The sequence below is a fragment of the Cygnus olor genome, chromosome 9, assembly GCF_009769625.2.
Source record: "Cygnus olor isolate bCygOlo1 chromosome 9, bCygOlo1.pri.v2, whole genome shotgun sequence".
Taxonomy (NCBI): domain Eukaryota; kingdom Metazoa; phylum Chordata; class Aves; order Anseriformes; family Anatidae; genus Cygnus; species Cygnus olor.
In genome coordinates this window covers 26,682,693-26,703,762 of record NC_049177.1, presented here as the reverse complement: position 1 = coordinate 26,703,762, position 21,070 = coordinate 26,682,693, and the positions used below count along the sequence as shown (strand labels likewise).

The window sequence follows — 21,070 nt, the reverse complement described above, 5'->3', positions numbered from 1 at the left end:
GCAATGCTTTAAATGTTGGTGAGAAAACAAATACTGCTAATGTTATAAGAAAGCCAGTATGTGTAGCTCAAAACAGAAAACATAAATCTGCAGTAAGAAGGTAGAAAAGTACAGCAGATTTTTTAAGGTATGTCTACCAATTTCAGTGAATTTTCACTACAGGTTTCTCTCTGTCTCAAGCATAAGCATACTATGATGTGGTATCACTTAGTCACACTGTGCTTTTGACAGAATGTTTATAAGTGCCTTCGTACACTTCCCAGCAAATATTGCTGAAAGGAGTTTATAAACCAAAGCAACAAGCTGTACGGAACACAAAGTATTTTCCACCTCTTTATAAGAAGCATAGCAAGGAAAACACGTGTTAGTAATTGGAAGTGCAGACCATTATGCAGACCTGGAATACTTAGATCCTTTTCTTGCAGGTGGCACATCTTCAAAAGAAAACTTTTTAAATTCCTACAGTACCAAAAAATGTGAAGGCAAAAGACAGATGCATAGACTTCAATTACTAAAAAGTTACAAATTATGTCCAGAAGAGTTTAACTTGTTATCCAGTTTCCATTTTTCCTCTGATGTCTGTAGGATGTTGGCACAATCACTTCTGGCTAGAGGTCTCACCACCAGACCAAAGAATTGCTGCTCAGTTCAGAGTCTGAGCAGACCCAGGAAAACAACTTTAGAAGTTATACTTTTGTATCACAGAAGAGTAGAAAGGTATCCCCCTTCCTTTTGGCCAGGATAATTTCAAAACAGAGATGTTCTACTTTAACACCAGAAACTGCACTCATATGTATTTTAAACAGTCACATGAATAATTGAGAAGCTACTGCATCCTGTACAGATATGTAAGTACTTACAAGTACACACAGAAATTACAAGATTGTGATGATGTATATATGTGTTTATATATATATCCACAATTTCTAAATAAAATCTTTTGTTGTTCTATTTTTTTAAAAAATAGTGTTATATTTGGTGTGTTCAAGCAGGTGGTGGACTGGAAAATCATGCACGGTGATGCTGAATTTAATAACAGGGTGCAGAAAGTGTTACTCTACTGTGTAACCAGTTTTTTGCTTCCAAAGAAGTGCCACAGCATGCCATTAGAAAGCCACCCGAACAAGGAAAAGCTCACCAAAACATGTTGATAAAATATTTTCTTGACTAAATAAATATGGACATTATGGAAATTTCTATATATTTGTAGTGGGCTAATGTTTAGTAAGTTTGGTTGCAGACCAGAACCACTATGCTAAGCACTGTATAAACACCTAACAACAACAGTACCTTGTCTATAATGTGAAGGATACTGAATAAAATGCTGTCTGTAGTTGATGTGACAGATTTTCAAGTCTGTGGAATTGACCCTGTTGGGCATCTGAAGTCCCTTCAAGAACAGACTCTTAATTAGGTATTGGCTTTTATTTCTAATCATTTGTATCCTGAGAAATACCCTCCTCTAAGCTTCAATATGCAAGTATTTCAGTACACGATTTGTTTTTGATTAACCTCACTTCACTTCCATTGACGCATTGGGGGAAAAAGCTTGTTGAACACCGTGCTGATTTATGGGACTTCCTCTATTTCTTCATTATAGTGAACAGATGTCAATGTAAGCTGAGGAGATGGTATGAACAAACAAAAAAAAACCCTGTCCTACTCTTACCTCTTGGCCATTTCAAAATCAGGATGGCCAGATCAACATAAAGCAGTTGTGGTTTGAAATAACGTGCAGACCAACTGTTAGTTTTGCCCTGTAGTATGACAGCCTACAGTACACCCTAGCCTTTCATTCTTAGGTTTCTTATGATGTCCACTCAGTGTATGATCTGCTACTATGTGCTGACTCACATAGCATAACTAGCAATGCCTTTGTACTGAATATAGACAAGCAGGACAGTTGTTGAGAGAAAGTATAAACTAAAATGATCTACTTCAGGGGACAACCTAGATATTTAGTATAAATTCAAGACATAAATAAAAATGCATTTTGTATTACTGCTACTGGTGAATATCATCAGCCAAATGTTTTCTCAAGTTTTCTTGGTATACGTGAAGAGACAACCCCAATGAATTGCAAATGAGTAATCATGAAATCATGAGATCCACTTACCAAAATTAACTTGAACAAGAATCAGGTTTGTGTTTTTATCACTGCCTATTTGACCCAGTTTTGTGATCTTGAGCCTGTAAGCTGACCTATCTGTTCCTCATTTTCTTGAGAGCTAGAGAAGTTAAAACTACTGGGTTTGGAACTCCAGAAGCAAAAAATTACAGAAAAAATGTCATTCTTAATTATACATGAAAAAGGTTTTCTTCCATTTACGTTTTTTCTTTAATATTTTCAGAATTTTCATGGTTTTACTTTCACCAAGGTTTATAACAGGCAACTTCAGATGAACATAAGTTGATGCTTAAAGTTAATCTTGAAGGGCTAAACAGGAACACCAACAAAACCACACAACTTACAGAAGGTTTTCAGTTAATTCTTACTGCAAAATAAACTTCTAGTATTCTGCAAGTAGATTCCATTACAGAACCTACCTACGCAAAACAAACAAACAACAAAAACAGCTAAAACCTCTAACCTGAAGAAACACAGGAAAGACTACAGACAGATTACTTAACGCAGAACTTCATGCAGTAAGCTTTGAAAATGATATAGTGGGCTTATAGAGGCTTTATATCACCTCTGAATGAAAAAGCATCGGAAGAGTTTATTTTACTATGTTCAATACTACATCAAAAATTTGTCACAGAAGCTCTAAAATAAAATGCATGAAATGTCAGAACTTCAAACACTTCAAGCAGTGCAAATTCACTTGCTGCCAACTCTGCAGAAGGAAAAAATAAGATAAGAAAGTGGAGAACATACTGTTTGGCTTGATAGCAGAATCAGAGCTACCCATTTTGGACCAAAAATTAATTTGGCAAACAAATTAGTAAAAGGTGGCCCTCCTTTCTTGTTTGAATTTCCACCACAGAAACGACATCCAGTACTCACCAAGATTTGGCTGAGACATTGCCATAGACCTTTGCGGTATTGGTGTGGAAGTAGCTGCGGGATGGTGGCTCATGTGATTCAGTGGTTGGTTCATTGTTTTTCGAGGATCTTGCCAAGTCGTAATTTTTTCTATGTGACTGAGAAAGTAAAGATAAAGCATAAGCTTAACAGAAAATGCCCAAGTATATTGTATACATGGTAACGCATAATGCCGTGAAAGTCCTATTTGTGTTTCTTATCCCATATCTTTCTACCCTTATCTCACCCCAACCCATTTGAAATTATCTATCATCTTGTCATTTCTTTAGCCCCTGAACACTTTTTTCTTTTGATCTTCTACCCCCTGCCATTCTAATACTTCATGTGCTACTCCTGAATCAGTTACTTTTACTTGAACAAATGGTGATATCCATTGTGATTTTGAAAATCTGTAATAGACATTTATCTTCCAGACTATTTAATTATTCAAAAATTTTATTTCTGATCTAGCCATTTTTTCTATATACTCATATACATGGCCATTATTCATGAACCAATAGATGGTCATTTTGCTGAGTTTTGAAAACGTGTTTTGCTAGATCCTATTGCTTTATTCCTTACCAACCCATAAAAACTAGTCTGTCTATATGTCTCCAAGAATATCAGAATATATTCTCATTGCCAAAAGAGGCAGATTATGTCCTGTTGACTAATGTGTAACTGCTAATTTCTCTGTAAAAGCACTAACAATTTTTATTGAAAGATAGTTAATGTGGGTCAACAATGCACCCACCACTCTAGTTACATAAAGCCTCATATACCCATATTACACTGAAAAATACAGTGAGATAACTAAAACCTGTCATTTCTATAAAATATTTTTGCTACAGAATAAAGTATTGTGAAGGGACTGTGTTTTCATTGAAATGTATCAGTTCAGACAGTAACTTAACAGGACAAGGATTTTAAGTATCAGCATGTATTCGATTTGAAACAAGAGAAGGACAAATAAGAAAAAAAAAAAAAAGGAATCACCTTAAAGCAATCACCAGTCTGGTATATACCTAGTGATGCTCTGTTTGCATGTGGTTCCATCTTGGCACATCCAGCTTTTGCCCAACTGACTAACCAGGCAACAGATCACAAATTACTGGCTGTACTCAAATAGGTTTTCCTCTTTTTTTTTCTTTACTTTTTTTTTTTTTTTTCTAGAAAACTTTAAAAGAGGAAAGTCTTTAAGTAGAACATGTAAAGAAGGATAAAACTCTTAAATGTTCTGCGTATGGAAAACCATTCCAATCCACCTTTCATAAAAGCAATGTCTAACTTCATCTTTACTGAACTCTAACTCAAAACTCCTCATTGCTATTTTCACCTATGGTAGCACTGCCATTAACACTGTGACCACCTCACAGCTTCAGACTCAGTTGGCCACCAGTATTTCACAAGCAAGTTTCCATCTACTGCCATGTTAACATATCCAAACTCTTTACAGTCAATCTGTGGTATTACCAAAATAATGTGAATTACAAGCAGGAAAAACAAAAAAATACAACCTCCCCCCAACCCAAGACATTTTTTAAAGAACAGAAGAAAGCACCGCTGTCTTTATTTAGTCTGCAGCCATTTCCTTTTCTTAATATTTTACATTTAATGTACAGTTACAAAACTGCAACCAAAGATCACACTTTCACTTCTATGCTTGTCTAAACCCCAGCCCCTAAGCAGTTGAGTCTCTTCTTTTCTTCATAGTTTCTGGAATATTTACTACTTGTTATCATTGTTATTATCATTGAAACCACTTCTTTTTAGTCATACATTATTTTTCATGTACAAGAATTCTTGTATCCAGCTCAATTAAATGATCTTTCATCCAAAACTAAGCAATGTCATTCTGAATTAAAGATGCTGGTATAGCAATAGACTGGGCAATGTTTTCTGTAGTACTAATTGTGTATAAATGAGATGAAAGTAATTTTTTTTTTAATTCCATTGTTTTGTTTCTCTGGCATTTTAATTCAAAAAAGAAGCTACACTTAATCAAAGCTATGAATTTTGGAATACCAAAACAAATACCATAAACAAATATAATAGAAAAGATTATTCCCCAAATAGTGAAACATTTCTTTTAAGCATGAGCTTTAGTGATTAAATAAATACTGCCTTTACATAGTTTGTACCAAAACAGATCTCTCATTTTCAAACATTTTTTACATGTAAACCCTATCTAAATTAATGAAAAATGTTCAAATTAAATCAGACAATCAGACTTTTTTTTTGTGTGTTCCTGTAAGGTTCGTCTGTAGAAACTGAAAGTATAAATTCCTGTTAGGAAAATCTGAAGCACAAGTTAAAGTATTTATGAAGTTAGTCATATTAAGCAATCGGTAACTTGTTTGAACATATTACTCACTCTAACTACAAATCTGAAACCTTTAACTACAACTGCCAATCATGTACAATGAGCAGTAACTGAAGTGCTCTTAAAAACACAATAGAATACCAAAATGGTCAGCTTTGAAATTCCCTTTTATCACCAAAGTTCCTTTCAGCTTTAACATCCTCCTATTTCATGGACATTAAAAGACAATAAAATATGATCACTCATTTTCTGATTCAGGGGGGAGAGCTATGAACGCATGCAGAGTCATGCATGTGAATTTGTACTTACAATTCGAGGATCCTTTCATTTTAAGCATTTAGGAAAAGACAACAAGACTACCCAGTAGCCCAAATATGACCCATGCTGACTTCAAAACATCCTTATCATGTTCCTGGACTACCTCCTGCTGAATAAATGGACAGTCACTTGCTCAGTGAAGAACTGCACACTGGAAGTTACACTTGTCTAGCCTTGAAGAGGCTCCAAGAAGCTCTGAAACACCATACTCAGGGATGCATCCAAGAGAAAGGGCCTTTATCTCCTGGGCAGAATGCGACTGAGAAACCTGTTCAATGAACTCAGATGACCACAAAATTCATGCAACTGGAGTTTATGAACCAATAGAACATACACTGGTTGTTCCAATGTTTCTTTCTTGTTACCTTCTTTTTTGCACTTTATATTTTAGTTACATGCAAGAATTGAAAGATGTTACTTATAACACAAACAACACAAAATACTTTATATATAAACAACTCAATGCTGCTATTACTGTATAGAAAATGCAGCATAGAGAAAAGCAAAAAGTAATCTGCTGTTCTTTGTAAAATAGGTCAGCAAGTAGCAAAATCAGACATTGATCAAGAGATGGAAATCTTCGCTTAGGCCTTGATCCTGAAAAACTGAAGTCACCAGAAATTTTGCCACAGATTATGATGGAAGGTGGGTAATAATCTTAATTTTGCACAGCCTCACAGCACAGCAGATATTTAGGAAAGAACATGATATCAGGAGTGCTTGGTTGCAGTTGGTAGTCAGTTATCATAACTACAATTGTTTTTGTCTTGCATTTTTAATACAGGCTTGCTGGGTTCACTTTATTGAAATAATTAAGAAAATGTATTTATTGAGTATCTTTAGAAAGTAAAAACAAGAAGATACAGAGTTTTGTTGACAGAAGTCATTACAAATATTCTTCAGCAATACAGTTTATATAGTGCTGACAGTAAATATTATCATAAGCTCAGCAAAACATTGTCCATATAATGACTTTGAAAAAAAATAAATTATGAACAGTACTATGCTAATATTATCCTCAGTATACTCGAAATGCCACACAATCAGGTTATAGTTACTCTTTTATGAACACATTTGACATAACACCGCATGTGGAAACACTTTGTTTCTGATCACCAAATTAGGATAAAATGAGCTGTAGTTCTGTAAAGGAATTTTTTTCTAGGTTGTACCATGAGCCGATTCTCCATCCTTTCCTTGTTTTTTTTTTTTTTTTTTTTTTTAATATTCCCACTAAAAATGTCCAGCCTATAAAGGTTTATAAGCTCTGCTATTTGCTTTCTCTGAAGTGTGTGTCTTAGTTATAGGTATAGTAAGGCAGATAGAATTAAGCCAACACAAAAACATGAAGAAACACACCATTTAGCACCTATAAACAAGAAAGTATTTTCTAATCTACTATTTTCCTAGATTGTATATTTTCACTTTAAACAGAAGTTATCATAACCTGCAGATTTTATTTTTCATTTGAAGTAAAAGATATAAATTCAAAAAGGTCTTAACAAATTCACACAGCCTGTTCTCACACGGAAGTACTTAGAAGAAAAGAGAAAAATGTTGTGCAAATCACCATGCAAAGCAACTGGTCATGAAACTGTAGTTCAAAACTAATACTGCTTTTGTTCAACACCTCTTTTCTCCTTTTTATAAAGGAAATGATCTGTACTGTAATCACACATATAAGAAGCAGGGCAGCAACAGCCATTTGGCAATACTTCTTAACATAAAAAAGAACTGAAAAAATGGTCAAAAACATAAGGATCATAGATCTATCTGCACAGATTTAACTGCATTAAAAACTAACAACATCACAGGAATTTTTCTGTGTAAACACGATAAGCTCTCAACAGCCATAGCCGGGATCCCGAAGTGGCTAACAACTTAAGAAAACAGAACCAGGAAACCAACAATGCCCTAACATAAGCACTGAGACTCTAAACTAAAAGGCTTGCTTACAGGCCAGAGAAGCCTTCTGCCCTGCCACAATTTCCATTGTTTATGTAAATATTCTCCCTTTATTTCTACACAGGTATTGGAAAAGGTTACATTAAACCTTTGCAGAAACGGGTGCTGGCTCACTCCACTTGAAATTATTGGATTTATACTGTGATAACAGAATTTGGCCTAGTATGGTTTCATTTATACAGGAGAATAAAAGATTTTTTTTTTAACATTCTTACAGCCTCCTGGGTATCAGAACTGATAAAATTAAATTCAGAACCATCTATTTTTCCTTAAAGGCCAGCAGGTAAAACACTGAACATTACAGATAGATTTCAAACACCAGCATGCAGAATGTTGCCCTAAAATTCAGGACCTTCACTGTTGAAATCCATCAACAGGCAGCCACCAGCCTAAGACCAGCAGATGACCCACGGCTCCCACTCACAAGCCTCCTATAAACATTCGGTAACTTTGCTATATGGAGCAGCAAGGCTGGATTCAGTCACACTGAGCAGCTGTAAACATAGCATCTAGCTCTGTACTGTCCACAGGACTGGTTTGCTTTTTTGAAAGTATGATGCTTTTTTGGCTAATCGTCTCTTCTTTTCTGTTTTGCCAATCCTATTTTTGGTGGAACCTCATCCAAACAGCTGTTAGGGCTGCACAAAGAAGGGAGAGGGAATGCAGATCCTTAGTGGCAGAAGAGCAGGATTTCTGACTGTGAAACCACATCCTTTTACCTCTCTTTAGTTCAGTCCTGCCTGGAAAAATAATTTCACACATACAAGTGCAAGGTGCCGCAGCTGGGCTAGGGCAATCCCTAACATCAGTAGAGAGTGGGGGATGAATGGACTGAGAACAGTCCCTGTGGAGAAGGACTTCTGGATACTGGTGGATGAACAATTGGAAATGAGCTGGCAGTGTGTGCTTGCAGCCCAGAAAACAAACCGTATCCTGTGCATCATCAAAAATGTGCAGCCAGCAGGTCGAGGGAGGTGATTCTGCCCCTTGCTGGAGCAGGTCCAGAAGAAGCCACAAGGATGATCAGAGGGCTGGAGCACCTCTCCTGTGGAGACAAGCTGAGGGAACTGGGGCTGTTCAGCCTGGAGAAGAGAAGGATCTGGGGAGACCTGATAGCAGCCTTCCAGTACTTAGAGGGGACTTACAAGAAAGATGAAAAGAGACTTGTTACAAGGGCATGTAATGATAGGACAAGGGGTAGTTTACCTGAGAGCGCATAGATTTAGATGAGATATAAGGAAGAAATTCTTCACTGTGAGGGTGGTGAGACCCTGGCACAGGTTTCCCTGAGAAGCTGGGGCTGCCCGCTCCCTGACAGTGCCCAAGGCCAGGCTGGATGGGATTTGTGTAGCCTGCTCTGGTGGGAGGTGTCCCTGCCCGTGGCAGGGGCTGGGACTTGGTGGGCTGTAAGGTCCCCTCCATCCCAAACCAGTCGATGGTTCTATGATTCATTCTATGATTCTATGTGAGATTTCATTCTAATGAAAAACATTTAAGCGATTCTATACACAAAAAACAAAGAAACAAACAAACAAACAACACTATGGAGACAACAACTAAACGTCCTTATCTGGGACTGTATCAATCCATCTGTTTCTTATTTTATTATTTCTAGAAATACTAATCCCAGAAGTATTTTCTTCTTGGCATACATCACATAGCCTATAACAATGAGACAGAAAACAAAGCTTCAGACAAAATCTGAGCTTACACTGGTACTGATGAAAGATTAAGCATTTAACCTCCAGCATCACTGAGAATTAGGCACCAGTGAATTAAAACTCTGACCTAAGTATCCCCTAAGGCCTTGACTGTATGATAGCTTTACCAGTTTTAACAATGGAATTATATTGTTATAAATCACTTTAAGCATTTAATTCTGGTGCAACAGCACCTATACAGAAAGATACTCTATTAAATCTGTCTAAATTAATAAATACCATGAAAACATCTTTCTGTCATTCAGTCCTAACAGATATATTCTGTTGAAGAATCTGCCTTCACTTCCTTAAAACAACAGTTACAGAAAAAATACTTCTTCCTTACACTTTTAATTTTTGCACATTTTTCTGTGGATTATAATAAATTTTTCATTGATTAATGGTTTTCATAAAATAGCTCTGAAGTTATGTAAATGATATTTTTCAATTTCTCTTGTAATTTTTATGAAAATACAAGATGGCACAATAACACATTTTTTGTTTTAAAATGTATATGAATAAAAAATGCTGATTGCATTTACATACATTTTCTGTAAAAGGTATTCTGTATCAAGTGCTCAACTAAAGATGAACCTGAAACTCAAGGTTGGAACAATTTTGAAAAAGACCAATTTTATGAGTGCCGCAATCTAATGCAATCTTTTATTGCATGACATTTTCTGTTCATCATCAATACATACTATCCAAACAGTCTACGAGTTTGAGAAAGAATTGGTGAAACGGTTTCTTGTTATAAATTGTGAAGATATATGTCTCCATTATCTGTGTATGAATCTAAAGAGGAAGAGCCCCAAACTCTAAGGATATCTTGGCTAACCGATAAAATTGAAGCTTTAGCATGAGATACAGAGAACTGCTAAGCAGAAATGTAATGACCTTTAAACGCTTGTTTTTATCAGATTTTGATTTGAGGAGCATTCAAGTACATGACAAGGCAGCCCCAAAACACATACTGAAATTCTCACTTTCAATTTTTTTTTCAGAAGCAATCTTTGCTTTTCCTATCCTTATAAATCCTAGCATCAGAGCAGACCATTTCTCAACAGGGTCTTTACTCATAATTAAGCAGAGTGGGAAAGAAGACACATTCATTTTAACTTCTTTCTGAATCACATGCAAGACTGATGGGGGTCTTTATTAGCAAAGTTTTGAAAATATAATTTTCAAGAATGCTTATCTGAGGGCTAACACTTCCTACTGAAATCAGAGAAAGTTAAGTATTTACAACTTGAAAGAGATACACCAACTATCTGTCAAGTACGACAGAGACATGCTATCACAAACACTGCCCCAAGTTGCCAAAACCATTTGCAACCACGAAGTCCTATGATGCACAAGCTCAGCAAGCTGTAAATTGCATCCTAATGGTGTCCCCTCATTAGAAAAAAAAAAAACCACAAAGCAATACTTCAGATTTAAGTAAATCCGTATTTTACTAGGATTTTTTGATTCTGTTCCTCCTGTTGTACCTAAAGCTTTTTTGGTAAATGCTTCCTGTTTGGGTGTCTGTTTCCCACTCTGAAATGTCAATGTTCTTTGGAACTTGAGCTACTGCGGTGTATTGCATTTTTTAACTACTAGGCTCTAATACCATATCTAGTATCTAATTCTACTAGGTATTATTATAATTATTATTCTACTAGATATTATTATTATTAACTGCTAGGTTCTAATACTGTATCTAATATCTAGTTCTACTTCATGACCGTATATTTTTCTAGTATCAGCAAATTCAGACCTAATAATCTAAAAAGGAGAATTGAAGAGAAAGAACTGATTTGACATGTATTATTCCATAAGCGTGCTCTCACTTGAAATAACACAAACTTAGAGTTTGGCTAACACTGTAGTACTTGTATAGGGTTCTTTATCAGGGCTTTGTCAGCGGGACTATGAGAGGGGATTTTGTGACTGAGTTACATCAAAGTAAAGCTGCTTCAGGGCAAGTGGGAAGTTGATGACTCATCAACATGAACAACCCTGACTCATTAACTGCTCCAAGTAGGATGATAGCTCATACTGTGTTGGGGAACATCCAGACATACACTTCTGGCTACACCATCGTTATTGAGCATTGGGAAATCTGGTTACCTCACTGTATGCAGAGCCAAATCATTGCCCAACTTCTTCGCTCTGTTGTTGTCCTTTGTAAGCAAAAAAGAGTCAAAAAGGAAGTTTGCTCTCAAATAAGATTCCATCGGAAATGCTTTGTCACTGCATGATGTAGCAGACATAGTTGAACAGTTTTTGAATGGACAAACGGACAGTTCTTGAAATTTTGAAGGAATGACCTTGGGGCCACAACATCCCAGTCTGTTCTGTGTTTGCTCACTGTACTGAAATGCAATTTCTGGCTATAAAACTACAGCCAGACCCAACCCACACAATATTTCAGCAACAAGTAGGATGACAGATCTAGCAGCAAAAGTGAAACTGTTTATCGGCTTTTGGTGCCTTAGAAGCTTGCTTTAAAGCATGCCTACAAAGAAAAAAAACCTATTCACACAAACCAGACGTGTTCCTGGTAACTACATGAAAAGCTTCCCATTTCTGTCCCACAACTGACCTCAGCCAGGCTCTGAAATTGAGTGACTTCTCTCACTGGGCAGTCACTACTGTCTCTGGCCCCCTTTATGTGATCCTGGTGGATGCAACGACCAGCGCCAGGAGGCAGCTGGTCCAGAACCCTGAGAGACCAAGACCCACAACGGCAGCCCACATTCACTGTGATCACAGGTTCAGCATGACCCCAGTGCAGCAGGAATACAACTAACAAAGAAAAAATGATGTTCATTTTTGTTAATGCCTTAATCTGGTGTAGGAACTTAACCCACAAGGTTGCCAAGCATTCAACCCTTCATATGACATGAGAGATTGAGCAGCATTTCAGGTTATTGCCTGTCTGCAGTATGCTTGGTGAGGCCAAACATAACATCACAAACAGTTCTGCACCTTGCTCATTCCCATCCTCTGCTATCTCCTCAGCTCAGCTAGTACAATAGGTTTAGGCCATGTTGTTTAAAAATAAATACAAAGGAGATAAATGTAGGCTCAAGCAGTTGGATTTCCTTGCCTTTGAACATGCAAAATCCTCTCACCTATTTTTCAGCAACCATCTTTTATAATCTATTATCATGTGGTAAGGCAGAGATGAAATGAACCTGTATTATTACCATCACTCTCGTTTCCTCTACAACAGCAGCTGAGGTACGTCAAAATTACTTCCCGTAACTTTAGTATTGTCAAGGTACTTGACCCAGCTACTGTCACAGCAATTTCTCATTTTATTCCCCTTCCCATGTCCTTTGCTCATCTAACTTGTGCTTGAACTCTCTCTCTTCAAACAACTTGTGCCAAAAAGATAAGGCACTAGCTTTCTTCTCTCCAACTCTGTCCATTAAGAGAACCATCCTATATGGTTTTGCCTTGTGAGCTCCCTCAAAACTCTTAAGCCACAATTTCAATTAGATTTTCTCCTTTGCTTTAGTTTTAAACTTATTTCACACTCTAGTCCCTTTCACTATGGTTTTGACTTCATGACTGAAAAAAAATCAGCTCTAGATGGCATTTAGTACAGTTTATTTTAAAGATCCTATGCAAATTCCACTCGTTATGCTAAAAGGGAAGCAGCCAAACAGACTGGGGAATTCGGTCAGCTGTCTTGCAGATTGTGAGATGGGAAAAATCCTTACTAAGAAAAATAAATAAACAAATAAATAAACATTTCAGTTTCTTGATAAATTACTTCAGAAAGATTTAAAAAAAAGTATACATTTTGTATTCTCAATGTACATAGGGAAGATCCTTCTTCTTGGACTATAAACTCTGGTTAGCTTTTCACAAACAGTTATATTTGAGAGAGTTGTAGAACAGCTGATTCAGGTTGTCCACAGCCAATGAATTCTGAAAAGTGTGGACTGGATTTCACTCAGTGCCAAATAGACACTAGACTCTCTGTGTTAAAAGACACCACCATAAACATAAATATGTTTCTATATCCAAAAGTTTTGACATAAAAGCTTTTCAGAATAAATCTGCTTTATACTCCCTGAACTATACTAAATGTAGAGTATTTTAAAAAAATGCTTCTTCCAGGCTTGTTCTTTCTCTCAAACATATACACCCTTTCATGCAGGTTGATGGAGATTAAAAATCCTTTTTTTGTACAGTGGGAGCTAAAATTGATGAACAGAGGATGAAAGAGTAGAGCCTATATTTAGGCTATCTTGTGAATACACACGGGGCTTTGAGCAACCAGGTCTAGTGGAAGGTTGGATCTAGATGATTTTTAAGGTCCCTTCCAACCTGAGCCATTTTATGATTCCATGAAGCATGATTTAATGATTCAATTTTTAGCAAACAATGGGTAAAAGTTGTGATTTCCACAAACAATATTTAGCATATCCTTATCTTTTATCACCTGTAACAGCCATGTCAAAAATGAATATTCTCTGCAGAATACGTATTTCTCCACTAGTCTGACATTTTTTCAATATCATAAAAATGTTGATAGAACTTGCTCTGTTCCAGGTACTTGAAGAAGAATACTATTTCCTTTTTCATTCATACATACAAGTGGAATAAGTGGAATAAACATTTATTTTTAGATTGGCTCCATCCCCTGTAGGAAGATATGTGAAAAATAATGAGTTATTGTAAAAACACAATGTTGGCTAATAGCACACAAGAACCTAGACAGGATGAGTCAGACTCTGTTGGCAACAGAGTATGTATGTACAACATATGTACGTACAACAGGCTCAGTACAGCCACAGAGAATTTCTCTGACATAGACACTGGCCTACCTCAAGTGCCACATTGCAGGCATATGGCACAGTGCTGGCTAGCAACAAATGTGTAGGATTCTCCTTTCATGGGACAATACTTCGAAGTAGGAAATTAAGACAGTCACAGTGTGTTTGCTTCTTAACACAAGTGACTTGACTAACACTGATGTTTCTTGATGTTCCAAGCCTTTGGGTCAGACCATAGGACATGTGGACTACTGCAAATAAGATAAAAAAAACAGACTTAAGGTCTGTTCTCATTTTCTGTGGTTCTAGATCACAAAAAATACATGAGGCATCTTAAGGTCACAATTCAACCCCAGCAGATTGGATTAAAAAAAAAAGCCCAAGCAGGTAGCCTCTGTTTGTCTAACAGAATAACACTGGCTTCATGGCCACCATAATATGGAAGGGGAGAGCCCACCAGGTACTCAGCTCCAGGAACCCTCTCACCATTTCTTTGTGTCAGGCCTAATGACCATGCTGGGGCAAGGTGAAGTGACCAAACCCTTCTTCCAACTTGTTGAACCTCTAGAAACAAACCCTGCTAATTATTTCTCAGCTGGATGAACAAATTGATCTGGTGGACCCTGCAACCCCAAGAATGTTAGTCAAAACAAAATGCAGAAAAAAGTTTGGAAATATGCAGCAGGGAATGTAAGGTCAGGGCTGGACTATTCCTTTCAGCAGCACCCTGCAGTCAGAATAGATTGAACTGTGAAATAGCTGGGTTACTTTCAGTCTATTTCATACTCAGCTCTGGTCTAGCAATTTCTGATAGAGGGCAGAATGGGAAAGATGAATGAAAGTCAACAGTGACATTTTCATTTTATACCAAAAACAGACATCAAAAACCACATACTAGGTTTTTACTACAAAAATCTTTTACAACTCCTCTCCCTCAAACATAGGAGACCCTGCTTATGCCTATGGCACTCAGAGTGCTCGCTGGCACTTCAGAGTAAACTCATTTTGTTAGCCCATGCTTATAGCCACTGCAAAGCATTCAGGGTGGCCCTTCTTGATATCCTCAACATACCAGAAAGGCTGTTAAATATTGTTTTCTAAATTCAGCATTTTAATTATTGGCTGGCAGTATTCACTGCTAATCAGGAAAGCAAAAAAAAAGTTTGTCTTATTCAAAACCAAAATGTTACTAATATTTTACAAAGACCATACACACAGTATATACATATGAGGACAGAATACCTATTAGGCTGAAGAGCTTAAAGCTGCATATTAGTGATTCCAGTTATACTGCACATTTCAACAGTTGGAAAGAAAAAGATTTTATCTTTCATAACACTAGAAGCACACAAACACACATAACAACCTCATAGCTCAATCTGCAGATTTAGCTAATAACATTCATGGCACTTGCTTTTTCAGACACTGATAATGTTTCATGAAAATTTTGTGAAGATTTAACAAGGAGACACAATGTAATTATTAAGCCGACTGAACCATAGACTTTGTTTCCCTATTGCATGTTCATCGTAATTTCTAATCTTGAAGCCGGAACATTACATAAGTATTTGAATATTTATTATCCTATGTTAAGTACTAATTAAAATAACTTTTTAATGACATGAGTTGCTCTTATACTGAATTAGTTTCAACATTACTTGCTACTGTGAAGAGAACTTTAAGAATGCCCTGCTAAGCTTCCCTGTAACTGACTGATCCTATTGTGAGTATATGCTGGGGACTTAGAAGACTTTAAACTAGTTATACAAATGGAAACAAAACCCCTTTGAGTTCTGTTGCCAACTTAACCTTTAGAATTTGGATGAAATCCCAGTTCTTGAGAGAAAGAAAAAAGGGTACTAAATGAAACTATTACAGAGAACATTGTTATGGGATTTTTTAATGTATACAATATATAATGGTGCTAATGCATTTGCTTGCTTGACAAATGTCTGTATCATTCATATTTAAAGATACATATTAACGATTCTATTAAAAAACATTTATTTTATTTTGGAAAATATGTATTAATCTGAAAACAAATGCTCCTGTGAAAGGGACACATGACATTTTCAGATTCATGAAGTTACAGAAATTTTTAAATAGGTTGCAGAATGAGAAATAATTAACTGTCTTCCACTTGAGCTAGAGGCCTGTAACCATCTTTTGTTGTGACTGCAACTCTTTATTTACCAATAGAAAACCCCTGTCAAAAGTTAACATATTTATGAGCAATCAGGGTATATCTAAACAAAATATAAAATGGTGCTACCTTGTAACAAGAAAAGGAGAAGCAGCCCAATCTAATAAATGTTCTTTTACCATCAAGATGGCATTTCTAGGCAAACCTTTAATATTTTAACATATTCTGCACTCTAGTAAGAACAACCAAACCAAACCAAACCACTAACAACAAAAAGAATGCCCCCTTTATCTATGCAGAATCCCCTTATAGGAAAATAATCAAAATCTCCCTCATGCAAGAGCAGATTGTTAGGACAGACAAACATCCTAAAACAAAAACGGATGTAAGAATAATTCTCCTTTATGGTTGTATCGCACTGCATCAGCCAGAGGCAGAGAAATGCAGGACATTGCAGAATTCAGCCCAAGAGCTCCCTGCAGTCTAAACTTTTATTTCACATTGTGCTTTCTGAGTCTGTCAGAAAATTCACCATTAACAATTCCAGAGCATTGTACATTTTGTGTGTATATTAAAATTTGGATTTTTTTCCTAGTACCAGTGTATATTTGATCAAAAAATTTATGGGGTTGAACTCATTATCTTATCTATAATCCCAATAAAACTCTGATATTTGTGCTATTTAACTAACCATCATGGACTGTCGTCTCTTTGTAATTTTAAGAATAACTGTAAAGCACTTCAAGATCAATACAACTGATCTGCAAATCAGTTGCACAAATGCAACACATTCAAGCACACTTTTAAAGAAGGCTTTTAGCTACAGAAACAAAGTAATTTCTACTCCAAACTTCACAGCAGGCACATCTGTGGTCTAGTCTTTGATACTGTACCATTGGGATCAGCATTTCATAAAAGGACAACAAATTGAGGTTACCACAGCCTGTAGAATTTCTTTTCACAAATGCTGAGCAGTTGTTCTAACTTTTTCCTATGACAAGCTTTCTTCTTCGAGTTCTGCTTGGTCAGAGTTTCCAAATGATAACAAAAATTGGCTTGAGGGATACATTTCCCAAACAGATGATTTGCCTTCACTGGAAAAAAAACACTGTCTCAAAATACACACATTTGTGCAAAGCAGTTCCTGGTACTGCAGCTCTCACTCAGACGCCATTCTCACAAACTCAGCTTTCTGGTCAGTACATTTATTAACCTCCAGAAAAAGTCAGAATAGTTTCTGCTCTTTGAACTTTATATGCAGCAGTCTTTATATTTTAACACAGATGCCAATGGTTACAGCACAACAGATGCAGAACCAAGCTAGGACCTAAAATATATTTTCTCTGCTGTCATGGCAGCAGTTTTTTTTTTCCCTTAAAGCCCCAAATCCCGAATTCTTCAGACCAAGATACACACCTTGTCAATAAGACTTTAACTAGTTTGCCAAAATTATGTTGGAAAGGGCATTTTCTCCTAAGACTTAGTTAGAAGAAGTGAAGAATGAAGAATGTTTCTCAACAAGCTTCATTTGTATATGTTCTTTCTAATCACAGATATCAATATTCAGTAGAAGAAAATTACTTTGCATTTATATTTAGCTACCACAACAGTGGTAAAGAGAAAGCTAGAATTATATTAAATTTCAAACCTCCCTCAATGTCTCAGTATTTCAGAAGTTTTTTGGTTTTTTTAATGAAAACTTAAGTGCTAAGGATAACTTTAATAGTAAGCACTGAAGTTTTATCAACTTACCACTGATGAGATGCATCACACTTTTGCAGATTTATTTAATGAAAGAAGCAGACATGGATAAAAAGGACAGCTCACAGTTGCATTACAAGATCACCAGCTGTTTTTGGAAGCAAATCTTTTGATTTCAGTGGGAGTGACGCTTTGGTGGAGTATGGAATTGCTTAGAGGGATAAGAAAGAAAGTGTGCTTTATGCTGTGAATCTAACCATCAAACTCTTTTTTGGTTCCTGCTCTCCTTTCAGTGTTGTATGGTGTAGAATAAGAAGCATATTTTCAAGCCTACATGTCAGAAGTTGAAGTAACACTTCTAAATTTCTTTTATAATGTGTAAAATGTACATACGGATGCAGACATTGGGTTACGTGAAAGACTTGTACTGCCCAAGCATCTTTGCAAGGTTTGAGAATCCTGGCCTCCCACACCAGCATCTGTACTCAGACCAGCCTGCTAGTCACTAGCTAACTACATGCAGATGACAGTCTTGCAGAAAATCACAGCCGGAGGGGTGGAGGATGCATACATATTTAAAACAAACACACACCCCCACCCCCCACCTCCACCCCCAAAAAATAACCATACAACCCCCAAACTTTTAGATTGCATTCATATTGTTAAAAAAAAAAAAGACTCTGGACAATATGGGCAGAGAAAGAGGATATGAGGATATCAGGATGTCTTTGACATTTCCCCCTCAAGTGGTGAAGAAAGGGAAAGCCATCAATCAAAATCAACTTTTGTGTGATAAGGAAAATGGAGCATAACTCTTTTCTCTTCCCTCTAAGACTAAAAAAAACCAAAACATTAGGACTCCTGATATTCAAGAAACACACCCATTTTCAGAATGTGAAGAAATTTTCCATTAAAATAATGGCTCAAGTCTGGCTCTCATCAATATCTTCTCTACTGTTCCATACTTACCCATTTAGAAGGTGCCCTCGGAACACCGGTGAACTTCAAAGGGTTCATCTCTTACCTGAAATGAAAAATCCCACTGCTTCTTCCAGTGAATTGATTCACAAGAAACAAATTAAAATTGGTCAAGTTTCTTGTAGCATCTTTGGATTCACATCTTTTTATTACCTCTTTGCTTTTAATTTTGAAGGATGGCTTGGAATACAAAAAAAAGTTTAATAAAGAAATACTTCTTTTCACATTCAGTTCTGATTATCCATTGTGTTCTGCTCACATAACTTCTAACTCATGGGTTGTGTGCTGTAAGGTACCTCATTCTGCTACACAAAAATGGATCAGGTTCTAAATAGCTTTTTCGGGAATTTTTTACAAAACTTTGATTCCTAAAATTTCAGTTTCTGCTCTTCAGAACATTTAGTACAAAAAGGTCAGGAGCTGTCCTATTTCAATTACTTTTTTTTTTTTTCTTTGTGATTCACGGTGGAGGAGGTCATTAGCTAGCAGATGAATTTTTCTTGGACCCTATTTCTACCTTCCATATGATGAGCTGATTAGTTCCCATGGAAGAAAAGGCCGTACAAATAATGATACTAATCACTGGAATTCAGAAAGTTGTCCTTTTATAATCCGAAACTACTGTGTATCCAGGAAATCCTGCCAGACAGTCACCGTTTGCAAATGTTTAGGAAATATGATTGTTTGCCATCAAAAACAGATGAAAAGCAGGATCTGGTTAAAAGACCAAATCTCTGCCCAAGCAAAACCTTTCCAAAATAAAGATACAATGTCTGCTAGCTGATAGTTGACCTCAGCTGAAGAAGGGTGACGGTTCTGCACTGGTGCTCACCGGTATATAAACTGAGCATTTTAAAGTGACACCAGGGTCTGAAATAATATTTAGTTGGAAAGGATTGTCAATTCTGATACTGTAGTAATATTCCCATCAAATACATTCTACTTGAAAGTAAAGCTATCTTTTAAAATTTTAAGTACACACGTGGACAAGCAAGATTTCCCTTAAGCTGAGAATAAAGTACAAAAATATCACTTAACAGCATAGGTGCATCACACTTATTTATAGTGGAGTGCACTGTTCAGTTAAGAATTACAAACCCACACTTTTTTTGAGGATTACTGGTACAACTCTGAGAAGCTGCATATATTTTCAAGGAATATACTGTGTTGTATGTAAAAAGAATAATGTTATGATACTGAAGCAGCATACAGTTACTGAATTCTTACCAGTTTAGACTCGGGTCCTAAGCCTATTTATTTAGTAATGCAAAAGAGAGTGACCGATCAGGTTATGTTTAACTTACATATTAAACCTGGCTAACAAATGTAATTTCTGGGGAAAACAAATGAGAAAAAAGTTTCCTATACTCAGGAAAAATGTGACTATCTTTTGAACATTAGAAGGCCGTACTGCAGCTACAAGAAGTGCTGACAGTAATTAAAAAATAAAATAAAAAATGAAAAGTGTTACAGAATTCTGTAAATTTCCTAAAGCTACAAAACAAACAAACAAACAAAAAATCTGGTCTCTCAAATATGATTTTTAAAATATAGTAGGAATTAACTATTTTGGATTAACTTCTTACCTGGAAAACAGTCTCCCTGCATTTCAATTGGACTTCTTATTAAATAAAGGTGCAATTATGTCACACTACAAACATTTTTGATAGACTGTATTTTAATTTAATTCAAAGCCTTAAAATCCTCCATGGTCTTTAAAAAAAGACAAAGAATTTGTATTATCCAAATTCAATAAAATATTAAACGAACTCTTGACCAAAATTAAACTCCGAAGAGGCAAAAGAAACTTTGTGAGAATGCAAGCAACAATACGCCCTGCAAGGAGCTCTGTCATCTTAGTAAAGGTTTGTGATGTTTTATTTGCATACTGAATTCAGAGGTGAGGAATAAAGCAGTATGTATAATTATTTTTAAAAAAAAAACTATTTTAAAACTATTTAAAACTATTTTAAAATTTACCTGGTAAAATCTAATGATTTGTTGGTACTTTCATAATTTACAATAATAATCATCATAATTTACAATAACAAAAGCGTTCAGAATGTTACCTGTCTGAGAGGTAAGAAAAATCATTGAATGAAACAATCATTGAATGAAACAATAAAAACAATCATTCTGCAT

At 36.1% G+C, this 21,070-nt stretch overlaps 1 protein-coding gene and 1 long non-coding RNA gene across 2 annotated transcripts in view; both read right to left on the bottom strand.

Annotated features, from left to right (window-relative positions):
• Positions 1-21,070, bottom strand: part of WWTR1 (WW domain containing transcription regulator 1) — a 70,259-nt gene that overhangs the window by 27,773 nt on the left and 21,416 nt on the right. The window contains exon 2 of the mRNA XM_040566887.1: positions 3,008-3,144. Within this exon, the coding sequence (XP_040422821.1) occupies positions 3,008-3,144 (137 nt within the window). The remainder of the gene's footprint in view (positions 1-3,007; positions 3,145-21,070) is intronic.
• LOC121074585 lies at positions 13,934-14,974 on the bottom strand. The gene is made up of 2 exons (XR_005822422.1): positions 14,158-14,974; positions 13,934-13,973 (listed from the first exon to the last, which is right to left on the bottom strand). It is a non-coding gene; the product is annotated as an uncharacterized LOC121074585 (long non-coding RNA).